This window comes from Cnephaeus nilssonii, assembly GCF_951640355.1.
Source record: "Cnephaeus nilssonii genome assembly, chromosome: 7".
Lineage (NCBI taxonomy): Eukaryota > Metazoa > Chordata > Mammalia > Chiroptera > Vespertilionidae > Cnephaeus > Cnephaeus nilssonii.
Genome location: NC_137078.1, coordinates 82,022,879 through 82,044,200, shown reverse-complemented (window position 1 = coordinate 82,044,200; position 21,322 = coordinate 82,022,879). Strand labels below are relative to the sequence as shown.

At 44.1% G+C, this 21,322-nt stretch overlaps 1 protein-coding gene across 1 annotated transcript in view; it reads right to left on the bottom strand.

The window, feature by feature from the left end:
- Positions 1-21,322, bottom strand: part of CSMD2 (CUB and Sushi multiple domains 2) — a gene marked incomplete at its 5' end in the record, with an annotated part of 537,662 nt that overhangs the window by 470,924 nt on the left and 45,416 nt on the right. The window contains 1 exon segment of the mRNA XM_079778373.1: positions 9,648-9,864. Coding sequence (XP_079634499.1) covers positions 9,648-9,864 — 217 coding nt within the window.

The following is a 21,322-nucleotide window of genomic DNA, read 5'->3' as shown; positions in this document are numbered from 1 at the left end:
CCAGCACTGCTCCCACATTAGGAGTCAGCAATCTCCCTGGGAACCTCTGTGAATCCCCCAAGCTTGCCTGGTGAAAGACCATGAATAACACCAAGGGCGGTAACTCAGAAAGACAGGCTGCTGCCCTGTCCCAGGCAGCCGTGTCCAGCAGACTTTGGCCTCTCCACTCTTCAGATGACTCCTTATTAATCACAGATAACTTTCCTGATTAAATACAAAGCTCTTACCAACAGGTTTGCCTCCGGATGGCAAATCTGCCGGCATTTAGGATGAATCAAACATATTTACTTCTCAGATGTTAGGGTTTTGATAAAATCCATAATGCCTTTGGCCTCAAGCCCTCTTCCTATTAATTATTAAACCCTTGTGTGTTTCGAGGGTAATTGAATCCATGTTTCTAATTAGTTTACACTTAATTCATCAGAACAATTTTTAAAGGGCTGATGGATGTCCCAATAAGCCTCATGGGCAGTTTAATGAATCTGTAGTTAAAAAGAAATTGGACACACACCAAACTGTTAACAGCGGTTACCTCCAGGGAGCGGGGCTGGGACAAGAAGGCACTTGCGTTTTTTACTCGATACAGGACTGCATGGCTTGACTTTTTGGAAGTAGGGAGTTCCCATTTCTTCTACCATTTTAAAGAAAATGCTTAACAAGGAAAATGGAATGAATTTTTAAAAAGGAAATGAAGTGAATGCAAATGAGTCCCACGCAGTGAGAAGGCTTCTTGGTGTGGAGCAGAAAGCCTGGTTTCTGGCTGCATGAGACCCACTGCTCCATTAGCCACTTAGCAGCTTAGAGAACTGAGACGCTTACTAAACCCCTGCAAAGAACATTAATATCCCCCATCTCATGGGTGGGTTGTTGAATTATTTTAGATAACACATGGAATGCCTGTGCACACATTATTCTCTTGGCCTGAAACTCTCTCCCCATCCCTCCTTCCATGCCCTATCAGAGATCTCAATTTCCTCCAGAGAGCATTCATTCATTTACTCCATAATTAATTTGTTGAGCACCTACTATGGAACCAGGCCCTGGAGACACAATGCAGAGTAAAACAGAAATAGTCCCTGCAGTCAAAAAGCTTGCAGTCTTGTGGGAAATGAGCATAAATCCAATTATCACGCACATGCACATGTAAAACCATGAAGGATGGATGTGTAATCTGAGGGGTTATCATCACAGGAGGGTTTGACTAGATTGAAAATTAAGAGTTGTCTCAGAGGACCTGCTGGGTGAGAAAGTGATTAGTAAGTTGAGATATGAAGAATGATACCTAAACCAAGGGAAGGTGGAGGGAAGACATCCCAGGCCCCCAGATCAGAATCTACAAAGATCTCCTCAAGACTAGGTCAGATTCCCCAATCACAGCATTCTGGACTATCTGTACTGTCTCCTGTAAGAGATCATAAATTCCTTGAAATCAGAAGCTGTCTTGATAACTGCTGTATCCCCAACACTTGGCATTCCTGGTAGGCATTCAATACATCCTATCTAATAAAAGAGTAATATGCAAATTGACCATACCTCCGCTATACCCACAAGCCACGCCCACCAGCCAATCAGGAGCAAGTATGCAATTTAACCCAACCAAGATGGCTGAGGCCACTGAGCTGCAGCAAGCAGGAGGCTTGTGTTTCCCCGGCAATGGAGGAAGCCAAGCTTCCCTGCCGCCCTGGCCAGCCCAGGCCTACACTCAAGGCTACAAAGTTTCAATTATAGAAGATAAATAAATCCCAACAAAAATGGCAGTAGCCACGGAGCTGGAGAGAGCAGGAGGCTTGAGTTGCCCCCGGCGATAGAGGAAGCCAAGCTTCCGCAGCCCTGGCCTGCCTTGGCCTCTGCTCATGGCTACAAAGTTTCAATTATAGAAGATAAATAAATCCCAACAAAAATGGCTGCAGCCACTGAGTGAGCAGGAGGCTTGGCTCCACTCAAGGCTACAAAGTTTCAATTATAGAAGATAATTAAAACCCAGATACCAGGGCCTCCGCTTGGGTCGTCGAGGGGCATGGCCGGCCTGCAAACCACCACAGGCCCCTCGCCCAGGCCGCCCCACGCCCCAAGGGAACCTCCACCCTGATCCAGGACACCCTTCAGGGCAAACCAGCCGGCCCCCACCTGTGGACCAGGCCTTTATCCTATCTAATCCTATCTAATAAAAGGATAATATGTAAATTGACCATGTGGTCAAAGATGGCTGCCACAAGATGGCAAGCAGGGGAGGGCAGTTAGGAGGGACCAGGCCTGCAAGGGAGGGCAGTTGGGGGCGATCAAGCCTGCAGGGGAGGGCAATTAGGGGTGACCAGGCTGGCAGAGGAGGGAAGTTGGGGGTAACCGGGCCTGCAGGGAAGGGCAGTTGGGGGGGACCCAGGCCTGCAGGTGAGAGCAGTTGGGGTGGACCAGGCCTGCAGGGGAGGGCAGTTAGGGGTGACCAGGGCTGCAGGGGAGGGCAGTTAGGGGCAATCAGGCTGTCAGGGGAGTGGTTAGGGGGTGATCAGGCTTGCAGGCAGAAGCAGTTAGGGGCAATCAGGAAGGCAAGCAGGCAAGCAGTTGGGAGCCAGCAGTCCTGGATTGTGAGAGGGATGTCCGACTGCCCGTTTAGGCCCAATCCTACCTGGATTGGGCCTAAACGGGCAGTCGGACATCCCTCGAGGGGTCTCAGATTGGAGAGGGTGCAGGCTAGGCTGAGGGACACACACCCCCGCCCCGTGCATGAATTTCGTGCACTGGGCCTCTAGTCTTAAATAAATAACAGTGAATGAATGAATGAATAAATGAATGAATGTGTCCAGCATGGTGTCTGACCCATTACAGGTGGCCAGTATCATAATTTCTTCTTTCTCCTCTCCAGTGTCCTCTCTCTGCTTTAGTCCTAATCAGGGATGCTCCCTCATCCCATGGGTCCTTCCAGCCGCCTCCAGCCCACAAAGCTCATTCTCAAGGAACTCTGGGGAGAGGATTCTCCAAGGACAATCTGACTGATGTACAAGGCACACTTTTTAAGGAATCCAACAGACAGGTTCTTTAGGGGCCTCTGCTGCGATCTGTATTCATAAGACGGTAAATCTGGCAAATTGGGTGAAATTTTTACAACTTCCAAACAGGTGTCTAACGCCAGTTGAGTGAAATCTGCAACCAGCTCCAAATGACTAACTGCATTTCACCTTAGGCTGATGACAGAATGTGTATTGCCAGTAATTGAGGAAACAAGTTGTAGTGTTTCCCATAACGTGAGCCCAAATGTCTAGATTAAGGGATGCTTAGATGTGCTTAACTGGTGCAGTCATCACCGGCGCCCTATCAACCTCCAATGTACAGTGATGCAGTTTATTAGCAATGTCTCCATAGATTATGTTCGCTGCGTTCCATTAAAAACTTCATTCCATATTAAGCTGCAATGCAATCGGACGTCTGCCAGCACGGGAAGGCCATCTCATTGTGCGAAAGCAGAGATGTGGGAATTGTTTCAGTAATTCATCCCGGCAGGGCTGACACTGCATTCTCTGGAAGGCTCTTTGTTCTTTCCTTGCTAATTTCCAAACTCCTACAGGCTTCCCGGCCTTCAGGACCAGCTCCTACTCCCGTTTCCCACCCTGATCCATTATGAGAAGAATCTGATCAGCTTCTATTGTAAATTTAATTTCAAGCAGCCAGACGCTGCCTCCTGGCACCCTGGGATGCTGCTGCTTGTGAATAGCTCTAGATGAAATGTGAGATGCTTTCAAGAAGATGGCGATGAACCCCTGGTGGAGAAAGGGAGTCGATGGGAGATGAATGGCATCTGCATATAGAACAAGCTGTGCGCAGTGTGCCCGCTGGCACCTCTTCATGAACGATGCCAGGTGCAGCTTTCAGTACCTTGCATCGCTGAGAATCCTCCCTTTCTCAGAGGAGGACACTGAGGCTCAAGTGGGTTGACTCATTTGTCCAAGGTCACTGGCACAGAAATGAGATTAGAATCCAGGTGTCTGACACTAAAGGCCTTCACTCCTCAATCACCTCCCTTGGGATTCCTCAACCTTAGCACTGCCGGCATTTGTGGTGGGAGGCTGTCCCCTGCCAGGTAGGATGTTTAGCAGCATCCCTGGCCTCTACCCACTAGATGCCACAGCCCCTCTCTAGTCTGACAGCCCAAAATGTCTCCAGACATTGCCAAATGTCCCCTGGGGCTCAAAATTGCCTTCAGTTGAGAGCCACCGCTCTACCTCATGACTTATAAATGTACTCGCGTTTGTGTGTGCGTGTGTCTTTTTGCTTAACTGTGTTTTATTATTTTTCTACAAATATTTAAGTATTCCTTTTGTTTATGCATCATCACAATTCAAAGCAGTTTACATACATTATTTAATTTAATCCTATGAGATAGATACTGATACTAGTATACCCACTTCATAGATGAGGATAATGAGGATGAGAGTCGGAGTGAAAAAAGAAATGCATTAAAAATGTACAGAAAGCAGAATTGCAAAACTTATGCCTGTCAGTCAAGTCATTGACAATAAACACAGACAGCCTACTGCAGGCTTCCTGGTGGTTGTGCCCCACAGATGGGTGACCAGGGGATCAGTAATGCCACCCACAGGGAATGACTCCCCATGAGCCCAATACCTGCTTCAGGTCTGTCCTTTACATTTGCAGTTCCCTAATCTAAAAAGTCTAACAGTTGAGCCACAGAGACGTGTCAAGTCAGGCACCAAAGTCCTCTACAAACAGTCTGAGTTTCTAGTTCCTGAGAACAGAAGGGCAGGGGAAAATGCAAATAATGTCTGTGGAGCACTATGGGGTCTGTAGCAGGTGGCTCACATGCTACAACCCTGTAAGGCAGGTCAGTGTCACCTCTATTTTATAGATGAGGCTCAGAAAGGCCAAACTTGGGCAGGTCACAGAGCAAATAAATGCAAAACCGAGCTGCATATAAATCTAGGCCTGTCCCCACTGTACCCTACTGTCTCCCGGGAAAACACTGTGACAGGAGGTGACCTACCTGTTCTGCCAAATGAATGAAGGATAACGTCAGTACAGCAAACAGCCTGGTAGGCTGAGAGAACACATTTTACTGGAAACTAGATTCACTGGGCCAATATGGCTTGTTTTCTGCTTCCAAGTCAGACACTGTGGAGTCAACCTCCATCCCTTCCTTTTTCTTATTCCCACTCCACAGTCCCTATAAATCTACTCTTAACTCCGGGGGCAACGCTTTCCCAGAACATCACACAAATCCACAGCATCTTCTCTCCTCGTTGTTCCACTTCAGGCGCCACCGTCTCCTGCCTGGCCTGTCAGTCACTAGTCTGGCCCCCAAGCCAGTGGGTTTTCCACACTGCAGCCAGATTGTGCCAGAATCCTTCATTTAAAAACCTTCATTAGAGGAGCACCTGCCAAACACCTACAGCTAACATCATATTTAACGGGAAAGACTAAATGTTTTAACATCAGGAACAGGACAAGAATGTCCACTCTCACCACGTCTATTCAATGTTGTACTGAAGGTTCTATCCAATGCAATTAGGAAAAAAAAGAAAAAGGATTTAATTAAAAGCAACTAGATTGGAAAAGAACTAAAACTGTTTTTATTCAGAGATATAAAAAACCATTAGGACTATTAATGACAAGTTTAGCTAGGTCACAGGATATAAGATATTGTATTTCTAGATATCCATGAAAATTTCAAAAATTAAATTAAATTAAAAATAATTCTATATACATAATAGCATCAAAAAGAATAAAAATCTTAAGAGAAATGTTCAGGTCAAGATGGAGAGGCAAGATAATATATTAAGCTCCCCTTCAACCTAACCCCCTAAATTCTCATGGAAATAACCTAAGGTTTATAAAAAGAGAGACTATATGTCCATGTTGGAAACTAGGAAAGAGAGAGATGCCTACATGCTATAATCACTAAGGAATTTCTATAAGGTACAATACCAAAGAGACCTGATTTTAAAAAGGCTAAACTAGATAAGATGTTGACAGAGAAATACAGTTTAAGCCCTGGCTGGTGTGCCTCAGTTGGTTGGGCATTGTCCCGTGCACTGAAAGGTTGCTGGTTCAATTTCTGGTCAGGGCACATGCCCTGCTTGCGGGCTCAATCCCCAGATTCGAGAGGCAGCCAATCAATGTTTTCCTTTCACATCAATATTTCTCTCTCCCTTCCTTTTTCTCTAAAAAAATAACAAATAACACAGTTTAAAATGTGTTCTGAAGTAACTTTAACTTCTAGAATAAAAATCACAGAAAGGGCAAAGAAAATTTACACTTGAAGACAGAGAAAAGGAAATGACATAAGAAAGCTAAAAAACACAAAGCATTAACTATTATACAAATATTACACAAAAGAGCAAGTATATCAGTTATCACACAAAAAAGAGTGAAATAAACTTTCCAGCTAAAGAATAAAGACTCTCAGGAAAGATTTAAAAATAAAAATCCAATTATATATTGTACTAAGAGATATATCTAAAACAATGACATAGAAATATTAAAAATAAAGAAAGTGGCAAACAGGGACTCACTAAATGCAAAACTAAAAGAAAATAAAGGTGGTAATATTGGTATAAAAGTAGAAGTTAAAGCAAAAAACCTTTGGGGATAAACATAATTTTTATATTGAAAAATATATATAATTCACTCTGAAGACCTAATGCTAAAAATATATGCTGAAGAGTACACCATCAAAATATATAAAATGAAAGTATGAATTGACAAAAACAATAGTGAAAATGTAAAGTCAACACACTGCTTATCCTTGACAAATATCATCTAGACAATAAAGACATTAGAAAAAATAAATACTAAAAGAGTTTTACCCTTCAACCAAAGAATCTGCATTTTTTTTCAAATACGCATAGAACATTTACATAAAAATGATCCTATACTGTGAAAATAAAAGCAACAAATTCTCCAAAGTAGAAATCATAATCTAATCATAATACAATTCAACTGGATAATAATTTTTAAGTATAAAAAAAGTTTACTGGAAAGTTTTAGGAAAAATCTCTAGAGTCAAAGAAGGAGCAAAACTGCAATTAGAGATTCTTTCTACAATAATGACCATCAAAATTAATGGGATATGGTCAAAGTTATACTTAGGGGAAAATTTTGATTACCAAACAGGAAATAATGGAACTAATTCAATTCACAAAACCAGCAAAAGAGCAATATCAGCCTAAGGTGAGTGAGAGAAAAGAATGCATACAGATAAAAACAGAAATCAATAAGTTAGATAATAGGGAAAGAATAAAATTGATAGTCCTAGAATTAGAACTTTAAAAAGACCCATAAAACAGGCAAGCTGCAGCAAGACGATCTGAGTAAAAAGAAAAACACAAATGCACAGGAGCAGGTGCAAGAAAGGAGACGTGACCCCGGGTACTGTGGGGATAGAAATGTTTCCTGGGAGAACTATACGTAACTCTACACTGCTACCCTTGACAATCTCCATAAAATACATGGCTTCCTAGACAAGCATACACATAGAAACTGACTCCTCGGTAAAAAGAAAAATCTGAGTAGATTAATAATCATGTGAGAACATAAAAGAATTCACAAAGACCCAAGGGTCCCCACCAAACACACTTGCTATCCCCGCTCCAGACCCAAAGGAGTGTCATTCCAAAACCTTCAAGGAGCACATTTTTCATGCTGTTTGGATGGTCCCCCTCTGCGGTCATTTCCCCTCCGAGGTGTGAGCTCCTCTGCTCCAGGGGTCCTGACAGGCAGAGCTTTCTCTCCAGCCTTCCCCTCGGCTGAGCCTGAATGCCCTTGGCTACTTCTGAAATAAACTGACATGAGCAGATCAGGAAGGTGACACGGAAGGAACCCAAGCAAGGATGACCCACTGAAGGTACAAACCCTGGTTCCTCAAACATGGCTGGTTGGCCAGCCTGGGCTAAGCGGGGGTCAGGTACACAATCCAGGGCCCTCCCCTGCCAGGACCACCTCCCAAGGTCATGAAACCCCCACCTTCCAGGCGAGTGCAATCCCCACCTCTGGTGAGCCTTCTAACACTTCACTCAGAGCCGGCAAACCCAAACGTCAGGAAACAGAGGTCTGACCACATATGTGTGGAGCCTGCTTTAAAAGAAAGGAAAGCTGGAATAACCCCAGTAGGCAGAGCTGGAAAGTTTGCCTGCCGCGTCCATACCCCAACCAAGCAGCCCATTAGCCTAACTGGACGTTTTATCTTTCAACATTCATTCAACATTCACCACCAGTCAATGCAGGTGCCCTACATGGTGTCGCCTAAGCTCAACATCTGATGTGAGGACTCGCTCCCCTGTGACCTCATCCAGTCTCATGGTCTTCAGCACTACCTAGCACCGATTTCCTTGAACTCTAAACTCACTATTTAAGCCCACTCCTGTCTCTCTCATTAGCATGTAACCTCTATGAAGACAGTGGCTTTGTTTTGCTAACAGCTATATTCCCAGCACCCAGGTCAGTGTCTGGAACATAACATGTGCTCATGAAATATTTGTGGAATGACTGAGGGCAGGGGAGACTCCAGTCCCTTCACCCAAGTTGCACTGAACACCTACTGTGTGCCAAATCCTGCTGAGCCCAAGGGAGATGAATAAGCCCAGTCTGGTCTAAAACAAACTACTCATCCGGCGGGCCCCAGACACCCCAACCTCTGCTGCAGGCTTGGCAGTCTCACCTCTGCACTGCCCAGAGAGGGCAGGTTGCCAGAGAGAAGAGGGCTGGGGCGGAATTGCAAATATTGTCTGTAACCCTGCTCCAGGCACCTTCAACAAAGCCTTGAGGTTAAGGACTTGGCAGGGACCCCTCATTAATTAGCACCCCGAGCTCCCCGGGACTTGGCTGGTTGGCTGGTAAGCCATTAACCCTATGGCTTCCTGGGGAGCCCAAAGCCGGGCAGGCAGGACCAGGACAAGGCTTGCAATGGAGCAGAGCAAACTACCATCAATCAAACCTCAGAACGGCAACTCTGGAGCCCTTACAGCTGCCCCAGAAAATCTGCCCTTTCTGCAGCGGCTGTAGCTTCCATCCCTGTCTCCCTCCTCCACGTGAACCCCCTGCTTGGGAGGCAGCTCAGGGTTACAGGAGAGCAGTCTCACCTTCTCCATGGTTTTCTCTTCCATCGCCTGCAATGGGGTTTGAGAGAGTGGGATCTTCCCCATATTTCTGATTCTACACCCATAGCCACAGCCACAAGGTTTGTGGCCAAGGCAAAATGCAAAGCAATTTCCAACCAAGTATTAATGGTTTTCAAGTATAGGATGCAAGACACAGCCACTATTATTAGCCTTCAACTCCTATCAGCTGGGTCCAAGGGGAGAAAATTAATTTCTGTGTGTGCAAAGAATATACACCAACAGATATTCATATATACACCATAATACACCCAAAATCCGTTTTCAAGAGAAAAACTTGAATTTCTCTATAACCCTTTTATGTCTTCTGTCGAGTCTTCCCAAATATCCAACTCATCAACCCTGTCCATTGAGCACTTCTAAGCAGGAGAAAGGAACTGGAAAATATAAAGAAAGCAAAGGAGTTGAGGGCAGGCCTCATAAAAACAGAGGTCTTCGCTGATGACCATAAATCTTTCAATCCCTCCTCGCAGCAAGCTTGGCTCAGGGCCCAGCTCCGTGCTGTGGGGAAGAGACGGGTGGTACCTGGTTCGCAGGTTCTCTGGCTGGGGCGGGCCATCAAACACCGACAGAACATCGAAGTCCTCCTCCAGGGCGAAGGACTGGAAGACGAGCTGGATCCTGTGCTGGTCTTCCGCGGTGATGGTCCACGTGCAGTTGGCGTAATTGGGGTAGCCGTATGGGAACCCCGGGCTCTCAACTGTCCCATTGGGACCCTGCAGTTGGAATGTGCAGTTCTGGCCTGGGAGAGAGAAAGGGAGCAATTCAGTGTGGCCTGGAGAACTCCTAGAAGCTTCCAGAGAGACAGGAGCACTGTGTTAAGAGAATCATGAACCCGCTTTTCCAAGTGCTTCCTCGATGCCAGGAGGGAAGGAAGACAGGTGACTGACACTGAGTGTGAGCCTGTTATGCCGCGCACTGTCCAGGTGGTACAATGAGCATCACTGTGGCCACGCCTGAGAACAGCTCTGTGAGGTAGGACACTAAGGCTCAGAGAGAGCGGACAATGAAAAGACACCCGGACTAGGCAGCACGTGGCCTTCCCCTTTACATTAAGTGCCAGAGTGAGGATTTCAACCTTCTGCACCTTCCGCAGCCTCCTGCCTCTCCAGGCCCCTCATCTCACCTCCTGTCCTCTCTTCTCACTCCCCACAGAAAATAAAAGCCATCAGTAGGGATCCCTTGTCTTCCCAATTCCAAACCCATCGAGCCTGCCCCACGCTGTCTTCCTTCTTCCAACAGAGGAACCACCTCTCCTTCCATCTTAACATTAAGACAAAAAATGGGGTTCTATGGAAAGTAAATTCACAGAGTGATCTGATCATAAATTCTTAAATGGGCAGGTTACGTTGGATGGACATGCCCCAGGCCTGTAACCTCTTTAATAAAAGGTTTATCTTTGCCTTAAGCAAGCCTTGTCCATTGCCTCTGTGCATATAGGTTAACAGGCCTTTGAAATGCCTCTTTTCAGACCCCTCAGAAGAAAAACCACCCTCAAGAGAACACATATTCTCATTAGCCTATAATCCCATTCTGGCCTGCTTTCTCCTGCCTTCACGCTTTCATATAATCTTCCTTACTTCCCTCCCTAATTCCAAATGCATGAAAGAAGATGCAAACTGTTTTCTAAGTCTGTTGAGATCTTGCTTCCAGGCATATCCTCTGGCTCAAATAAACTTCTGAAGAAATTATCTATAGGTTTGGATGTTCTCATATTGACAACATAATCCTTCCATGTGCCCTTTGGATCCCATCCCTCCCTCCTCGTCATGAACCTTATACATGCTTCTCTCTTCTATAGGATACACATGTTTAAGCATTTCCTTTCCACTGGAACCTTCCCATTTTAAATGTGCTCAAGATTCCATCATTAAGAAAACAATTCCCCACTCCCCATTTCCCGCCAGCCTTATCTCTATCTTCCCCTTCACAGCCAAATTTCTAGAAAACACACCTTTTTACAAGCTTTGTCTCCATTTCCTTACTTCCCACTCACTCTCCAGCCCTGTCGCTTCTGCCTTCTGGTTCCAAACAGGTCTACTGAGGTCACTGATGGGCAGAGTAGGTCTTTTCAGTCTTCATTTAATAGAGTTCTCTCTCAGCTGCCTCTAACAGTGTTATACACCCTCCTGAAAACAGTCCTCCCCAGGCCAGTCTCAGACTTCACTGTGTGTGTGCACAATGCCTGGGGACAAGGCTGAAATGTAGATTCTGATCCACAGCATCTGGGTGGGGCCGGAGTGTCTGCTCCTCTAACTCACTCTCTGGTGAGGCTGTGCTGCTGCTCAGGAACCCCTTCATTGCTGTTCAATAAGAAAAAAATCACTTAAGGTCTATGAGGGTCTCTGCATGGTCTGGCCCCTGGTGACCTCTTAGCCTTGTATCCACTAGTTTCCGGTCAAACCCCGCCCTTCTCAGTCATCTGTACCTGACGCACGCTCTTACTGCACAGCCACAGGACCTTTGCGTGTGCTATTTTCTCTGCTTTGAACACTCTCCCCGCCCTACTTGGCATATTTATCTTTCAGATCACGGTCAAGGGCCTCTCCTTGACTGGAACAAACCCCCCATTATATGCTCTTGTGACAACATAACCTCTCCTTGGTAGCACCTATCATAGAAGCAAACTTCCATGCTTCCGTGTGATTATTTCATAAATATCTGTCTCCTTGCCAGGCCATAAGCTCCATGAGAAAGCAGACTATATGGGCATTTTCCCATTTTTAACCTTTTGCACTCGGATGTCGAGTGTGACTCGACACGGTTAGCATCGGTAGCAGCTCGTATGTCGAGCCACACTCGACACGTAGTTTCACCGCGGGGGGAAGAGGGATTTTTGTCTATTTTTCCAGTATCTTTTCTTGTTTTCATTAGCATGAAAGGACAAGTAAAATGTAAATGCCGTCTCAACTGATGCCACCACCTAAGCTTCACCAATGGCATCTTCAAAGGCTATTTGTTTCTAAAACACATCAGTCACGTGAAAAAGGTTAGACCAGTACACTAACTTCCAGGGGTAGATTATTATCCACTAACTTAGAGCAACGTTTAGATGGAAAGCTCCATATAATCACACCTCACCCTAACAAAAAACAAAGATTGTGTTGTTTGTTCTAACAGAAAAATCAAAGGAGGAAGAAGAGAGACGATTTATATTTGCGAAACATGTGAATGTAAACCAGGTCTTCATGTGGGTGAATGTTTCAAAAAATATTACACCATGAAAAATTATAGAGATTAAAATTACTCTTTGAATGTATCAATAATTTGAAATATAAAAAAATCCAAATAAATAAGTTTGTATGAAAGGAAACTCCAGCTTTTTATTCTACTGCCGCGCTTTGTAAAATCTGGGGTATTTAAAAAATTAAATCCCGAGTAGAATAAAGGAATCGAGAAAAAAGCAAGCAAGTGCAAAGGGTTAAAGCCACAAACCAAGCTCAGTACTAAGCACATGGTAAGTTCTCAATAATTTAACACATTATTTGGTTAGACACTCTTCTAACAACTTTATACGTATTGACTTGTTTAATCCTCACAACAGCCCTAAAAGGTGGATACTATAAAAATTATCTCCATTTTACAGGTGAAGAACTAAGGCAAAGATAAATTAAGGGAGGAGGCCCAAGTCCTACTGTTACTCACAGTCGGGATTCAAATGTAAGAAGTCCACCTCAGATCCACCTGCTTAACTATGATGCTAATACACTGACTCAACACCAATTTTTTTTAAAGCCCACATTAGGGATTAACTGACAAAGGACAGTTAATCTCTAAAATGACTAATAATGAAAAAATAAGCTGTAACACAAAGCATCCCAGTAAAAGAGCAAAAAGTTAAGGTCTTCTGAGTAAATGCTAAATGGCCATTTAATAAAATAAGACATGTAAACCTGATTAAAATAGCATCCGGGACCAGGAGAAAGAATATTTCCTTAACCATCATTTTAGAACAATTACCTACATGGTACTCGTGGTGAAATAACTGATTAAGATCAGGAATGAGATAGAAATGCTACTATCACCTCTGAGATTTCACGCCTTATTGGATGAGCCAGCCCATGCGACACAAGGAGAGGAAATGAGAAAGAAGCGAGCATATGGTTTGCAGATGATATGTTAATATACCCAGAAAACCCAGGAGAATTAATTATAAAGTTATTAGAACTAATAAGAAATTTTAGCTAAGTAGCCAAATGTGAAATAAATATACAAAATCAATAACATTTCTATTACCAGAGACAGATGAAAATATAAAGAAAACAAGTATTGTTTATATTAATTACAAAATGCATACAATAAGTAGAAATAAACTTAATAAGGACTGTGTAGGCACTGTATGAAAATAACTTTTATAGAGGGATAAAAAATTTTGAATAACTGGAGAGACATAGCATAATCTTGAGTGGAAAGACTACTGAAAGGTTAATTTAGAATATTAACCTTTTGAGAAGTTATTGAAAAGTTAATTTATAAGCTTAATGCAATTCTGATCAAAAGCCTGATGACCTGTTTTAAATTTAGTAAAATGATACCTAAGTTTAACTGGGAACATAGGCATTTACAGACAATGCAGAAATGTTAAAAGGTGGTAAATGTAGTAGTAGCCTTATCCTACTAGGTACTAAACAGAACCAGCAAATGACACTTATGAAAATAGTGTGGAGGAGGTCCAAGAGTGGACAGGCAGAACATGGAATGATATTGCAGAAATAGCCTTAATACACATAAAAATTGAAATATGTGTAAGACAACATTAAAAAATCAATGAGAAAAGAAACACATTTTTGCAGGGTCAACTAATTAACTGTTTGGGAAAAGAATTATCTCCTCGACTCACACCACATACTAAATACATTCCAGATAGAATAAAGAGTTACAAGTTAAAAAGAAACCAAGCCAAAAACACAGAAGAAAATATTGGCAAATAATGATCTAACTGTGATTTTCTGAACATAAAAGCTGTGGAAGATACAAGATTGATGGTTTTATACAAAAAGTATTAATGGTTGTATGTCAAAAACAGAAGCAAAATGAAAAGGCATATAAAAATGCTAGGTAAAAAGTAAAATCCTTAATATAGAAAGAACTTTGACGAATCAATAGGAAAACAACAAGGAGTGTAACTGAGGGTCTTGAAGAAGTTAGTTCACAAAAGAAGACATAAGTGCCCCCAGAAACTAGAAATATATTTAACCACAATAACAATGAAATAAAACTTCTATCTCTACAATTCCAAAGAAGTCCCCTAGTTCACTTCCCCAAACTTCCCCTCACTGGCAGTGACACCAGATCTTCTGGGATCATGTTCTAAAACCTGCTGGGTGATGTCACTGTATCATGTCATTCATGCATTCATTCATTCCTCTAGGTTCAACCCTGGGATGGGCCATGGGCCTTGGATCACAGATTAGATATAAGCAGATACATGTACAAATACATACACAAAGTGATTCTCAAGTACAGATCCCATAAGAGCCACACCTTTAAAGCTACCCTCATTCATGTCCTGGACAACCACTGACACAAACATTCACCACCATCCCAGCATCCCAGACTGCTGCCTTGGCTCAGACTAGCACAGTTCTGCAGTTTCTGATTCAGAATCTGGGTATTAACAGTGAAGAAATAGGTGAAGGAGGTTCAGAACAGAGCTCCCAGAGAACACTTTCCATGTACAAGGTATAAGGAAGGAGACAGAGTAGGGGCAGGGAGGCAGGCAGAACGGTGGGAAGAGAATCAGAGGGAGAAGGTGATTCAATGTGTGGAGCACCACAGAGAGGCTAAGATGAGGGTTTGGGAGGAGGCCTCTCAGTCTTATGTCTAAATGGTCATTCTAGAAATAAGAACACAGAGTGGGAGCTTTATCCTGGTTCCTACTTCATCCCCAGTGCCTGAATTAAAAAAGTATTTGCTGAATGGATATATAAATTCCAGCAAAGGCAAGTAGCAGGTGGCAAGGGAACAGAGACCAGATTATAACAGGTAAAGTCAAGACTGGCTGGTGAGAGGGTAAAGGCCACTATATTTTAAACAGTAATTTATACACTTTTCTCATTTTAGAAAATTTGAAAGATATAGGCAAGAATTTTTAAAAAAGGAAACATCATAATCTCACCTTCCTTCCAGAGGCAACTGCTGTTAATATTTTCATTTATTTTTTTCATGCTTATTTCACACTGATGAGATAACCCTATATAATAAAAGGCTAATATGCAAATAGGCCAAATAGTCAAGCAACCAAACAATCGGTCACTATGACGTGTGCTGACCACCAGGGGGCGTGTGCAGAACATGGTGGGTGTTGGCCGCAGCGGGATGGTGTGGCAGGAGAACGGGGGTGCCAGACCAAGGCAGGACACTGGTCACTATCATTGAGGTGAGCCTCTGGTGGTTACTGAAAATTCTTTGCTCCCGCACGCCACGATACCTCCTTGGCACTTGCACCAGCTACCAGTGCCAGCACCGGTCCCGCTCACACCCACTGCCAGTGGCCAGCACCGGTTCCGATCACTTGGCACCATCAGCGGGTATGAGTGGAGGCTGCTGGCCCTGATCACCCCTGAGGGCTTCTCTACCTCCCCCTGCTCCTGAGGGGTGATCAGGGCAGCAGCAGCCGCTCGCACCCGCTGACAGCTCCAGCCCTACTCACACCCACTGCTGGTGTCGGCCTCAATCACTCCTCAGTGCGGTCAGCACATAGGAGTGGCAGCGGGAACAGGGCTGCCAGCAGACAGGGGACTGGGGGCTGCAGTGGGAGGGGCCGGGCGGGGTCACAGAGGATGGGCCGAGACCCACCCCTGAACCTACCACAGCTTCACGGCCCACAGTTCCTTTCAAGGTGCACCAATTCGTGCACTGGGCCCCTAGTGTGTATATAATTTTGTGTTCTCTTTTTTCAGTAAATTATTCTTTCGCCAAATCACAGAAGGTCATGGGTGCTTCTAATATACATAAATACCCTTACATGCAACACAAAGATTACAAAGAATTCATCTCTCTCTCTTTCGCTTCCACCCAACCCAAAGTAACTGAAGTTAACAGGCAGGTGTCCTGCTCCAACCTTCTCCTCTCTCATGCAAACAAATGGGCACAGTAAGGCAGAATTTTTATTATTTTGTTTCAAAAGTGAAATCGGAGTTCAGCTCATTTCTCTGAAACTTGCTTTCTCACTTAACAATCCATCAGGGACACCTTCCAGGTCAGTAAATACATATCTAACTTGTTTTTCATATAAATGTGTAATATTCCAGGGCATGGATGTAACTCAATTTATTCAACCACTCCCCTGCTGATGGCCATTCAGGTCTTTTCTTGGTTTTCTTTTGCAACAATTCAGTAAACATTATAACATGAGCTTTTCCCCAAGATATTGAATCTGTTCATAAACAGCATTTCAAATGGATGCACAACATTCCAATATATGGTTATACTAGAATTTACTCAACCATTCCCCCGTCAAACATTTCAATTGTTTCTGGATTTTCCCCCTATCCTATATAATAAAAGGCTAATATGCAAATCAACTGAACAGCAGAACCGGTCGCTATGACACGCACTGACCACCAGGGGGCAGACACTCAACGCAGGAGCTGCCCCCTGGTGGTCAGTGTGTTCCCACAGGGGGAGCGCTGCTCAGCCAGAAGCCGGGCTCATGGCTGGCAAGCACAGTGGCCTCCGACTGCCCGCTTAGGGAAGCAGGCCTAAGCCATCAGTGGGACATCCCCCGAAGGCTCCCAGACTGCAAGAGGGCACAGGCTGGGCTGAGGGACCCCCCTCCCAAAGTGCAAAATTGCAAAATTGCATGCATCGGGCCTCTAGTTATAAATAAGACTCTTAGGAAGGTCTAGTGACAGAATGCTGGTCAGTGCAGTGGAAAATGGTTTTCCATGGCCAGAGTCCCAGAACGAATACACTTTTGCAATAGTGGCATCCAGCTTTGGTTTCGGGGGAGGGAAGGTATTGTCCATATCGGGTTGGCTGACCTCTGTGACAGGCATTGTCAGAGGTGGGTAGATAGGGCTGGAAGCCTGACTGGTTTGGAAGTCTCCCTGAAATCAAATGTGTGTTCGTGAACTAAGAAAGTTATAACCCAGAGCACTCCAGACTGAAATGCTAATAGAGTGGGAGTCCATGCCAAAGTGGCTGAATGTTCTTTCATGCCTATGAAATGCTGAGCTTTTTCCAAGAAAACAGCTACCTGTTCCTCACTTCAGTGACCAGCTTGCTGCCTTGTAAACAGGAATACTGCTGTAGAATTGCATCTGAGTACCCAAGATGGCATCTGTCTTCTCTCACCCATGCCTCTAAGTCAACTGAGCTACCAAATATGACCCATTTTGAGCTCAAGAACAATCCTGGAGAGCTGGACTCTTCAGGTTGTTGTGCACATTTTTTTTTTTTTGGATGATTTCCCTAGGACAGACTTCCAAAGTGCAGGTTACTGGGTCAAAGGATATGACCTTATTGAGGCTTTGGCTCTGTTTCGCCCATTGGTTTATTTCTTTTTTTTTTTAAATATATTTTATTGATTTTTTACAGAGAGGAAAAGAGAGGGATAGAGAGTTAGAAACATCGATGAGAGAGAAACATCAATCAGCTGCCTCCTGCACACCCCCTACTGGGGATGTGCCCGCAACCAAGGTACATGCCCTTGACCGGAATCGAACCTGGGACCCTTGAGTCTGCAGGCCGACGCTCTATCCACTGAGCCAAACCGGTTTCGGCATTGGTTTATTTCTTTCCAGAAAAAGTACACCAATTGCATTCTCAACAGCCTGTGTAGGAATGCCTATCTCAAGGCATACTCACCAACACTGTCCATGATCTCATTGAGAAGTTTTTGTCTACTTGTTAGGTGCAAAAAGTGCTATCTTATTTTATTTAGCATCTCCTTGTGACTCAGATTCAACATGTTTTCAGACTTTTCCCAGTGATTTTAATTCCTCCTTTGGGGAACTAGCTGATGAATTCTTGTGCTCATTTTTCAATGTGGTATTTTTTTCTTACTGATTTGTATATTTATACCTTCTGGGCATCGTATGTAGAACATATGTACATTCTGTAGTCATTGTGGCCTTTTTAGGCTGTTTGACATAGAGGTTTCTCAATTTTATGTACTTAAATCTTCCATAAGCTCTTACCATTTTTCTTATCAATTTGTACTAACTCTTTATAGAATCAGCATTTCACTCTTTGGTCAACGTTGTTGCAAACATTGTTTTCTACCTGGTTGTGTGCTTTGTTTGGTTTAGCTTTTTCATGTAGCTTAAAATGTCCCCTTTGTATAGGCAGTCACATTTACCTATCTTTTTCTCAGTAATATGTTTCCTTTTGGATGCTTAGAAAGACTTCACTCCGGTTTCGCATCTCAACAGAAAAGCCAAGGTCCTTGTTGCACCTCAAAAGCCCTACCTGTGGGCACCCACTGCCCCTTGACCTCCTCTCCTGTCTCTCCTGAGCTCATCCCTGTGATCGCCATGCTGCCTCCTGGCTGTTCCTTAGGCCCATCACTTGCCCACCAGGGGAAACTTGCATTTGCTCAAGGTACAGCCCAGAAAGCTCTTCCCCCAATGCGTGATCCCCTCCCCCGTCTTCTTCAGTCTGAGTTAAATATCACCTTCTCAGGCCTTCCTCCTCAAACCAGGTGCTCCAGGTTCCTGTTTCATTTTTCCGCAAAGCACTTAGCACCCTCTGACGTATATTTTCCTGTTTATCTTCTGTCTCCCCGGCCCTCCATTAGAATGCAATCTCCAGGAGAATGTGGGCAGGGGGGTGGCTATTTTGTTCTCTGCTCTCCCGCCAGCACCCAGACCTGTACCTACACTCAGCAGATATTCACAGACGAGCTGTTGGTTAAATGAATGAATCCATGGATACTGCTTGTCCATCCAGCTCTCTGTGTTTGGAATGCTCTCTTCACCCCGCTATCCCCAGGCACTTCAACACTGGCAGCCTCCTCGGGAAGCCTTCTGAGAACCCTCCAGACAATGCCAAGTCCTCTTCCTTTGTCTACTCGTCCTTGGTGAATGAATTAGTGAATATCACTGCCTTCACCAATGGTGATGTCATGACATGTTTGCATGGCTTCTCTTCCAGTGGCCTCCTTGAGATTTTCATGTATCTTTATCTCTAGCATCTCACTCAGTATTTGCCCACAGTGGGCACTCAGTACATATTTCTGGGACGAATGGATGAGTGAAATGAATTTTTTATAGTAGTCAGATAACACCTAGCATCTTCATTTGTCTGTGTATTTATGCTTCTGAAGGTGACTTTATGAAAAGGTTACAAAAAGTTTTGGTTTCAAATTTCCATTATACCACTGAATACATTGTGGACAATTTACATAAAATTCTTTATTTTTTAAATTTATTTGTTATTGATTTCAGAGAGTAAGAGAGAGGGAGAGAGAGATAGAAACATCAACGATGAGAGAGAAGCATTGATCGGCTGTTTCCTGCACACCCCTCACTGGGGATTGAGTCTACAACCCAGGCATGTGCCCTGACCAGGAATCGAACCATGACCTCCTGGTTCAAAGGTCAACAATGGAGCCACACTGGCTGGGCTATATAACACTCTTTAAACCTTAGTCTCAGTATCTTTAAAATTAGCACTCACTTCTAGGATGGCTATAAAGATTAATGTGATAATATCTGTACCCGACACACTGTAAATGATCAATAAATACCAGCTAATCTTTCAGTAAAAGTTTATACTTCTCTTTATGTAAGTCCCAGTCACATCCTGTTAAGGTTATTCCCAGACATTTTATGCTCTTTTTGTTACTCTAGTGAATGACATTTTTCCCATTATTTTTTTCCTAGCTGGTTATTACTGATATACAGAAAACCTATTGATTTTTATACATTCATCTTGCATCCAACTGGGTTTCTGAACTCTTATTAATTCTAACGATTTCTCAGTTGATTCCCTTGGGTATTTTAGTTACACAATCATGTTGTCTACCAATAATGATAATTTTGAGGAGATAACTCTTTTGAGAAGTTTGGCAGGAAAATTCAATTCAATTCTGCAAATATTTATTGACTGCGAAGGTCAATTTTGGACAAATTTAGTAGAAGCTGCCGGTGGGACATCCAGATGGAGATGGCCAGAAGGCAATTAGTTCTGTAGACTAGAATTTGGGAGCACAGTCCGGGCTGAGATATAGATTTGTCGGCGATGTGCAATTAATGAAACTGGCTGAGGAGGAAACACAGAGGAGAGCTGCAGAGCTGGCTAAGGAATCATGCCAACTGAAGACAGCTCACCTGCCACATGGAGGGCCAACTGTGCCCCTCGGGTCCACGATGGGACTCTGGCCCGACTCCATGCATGCCTGCTGGCAGGGGCAACTTGTCTGCACAGATGGGAGAAGCAGGGGTCAAACACTGTCTGTGGCCTCGGCATTTACCCTTCAGGAGTGAACCAGAGGCCACGGGTGGAGAGAAGCTGGCATGGAGCCTCGCTAGCCCCTCTCTCCTATACATCATGCTTCGGTCACACCAAAATAGCTCATCATCTACGTAAACCCAGGCCCTTTTAGGCCTTTTCCTAGAATGCCCTTTCCCTGCCTTCTCAACCCAGAAAACTGTACTCACTGCTCCAGATCCAGTTCACACATAGCACCTACTCTGAGGAGCCTCCCTGTGGTTCCTGGGCAGCTAGGTTCTCTCTCCATCGCCCTCTCCCTCTCCCTCTCGCTCTTCCTCTCTTATAGCCATCCACCAAAATCCAGGCCTCTTCCCTCCCAATCTGTGCCTTAAAAAACAAAAACAAACAAACAAACAAAAAACCAATAATGGCATTCCACTTAAAATCCTTCAATGGCTCCTCTGGATAAAGCCCCAGGTCCTAACTATGGCACATAAGACTCCAGGATTCCTTTTTTTTTTCTTTATTGATTAAGTTATTACATATGTGTCCTTATCCCCCCATTACCCCCCCCCCATCCCCTCCACTCATGCCCTCAACCCCTGTTGTCTATGTCCATTTGTTAGGCCTATATGCATGCATACAAGTCCTTTGGTTGATCTCTTCCCCTTTACGCCCACTCTCCCCTACCTTCCCTCTGAGGTTTGACAGTCTGATCAATGTTTCTCTGTCTCTGGATCTGTTTTTGTTCATCAGTTTATGTTATTCACTGTACTCCACAAATGAGTGAGATCATGTGATATTTATCTTTCTCTGACTGG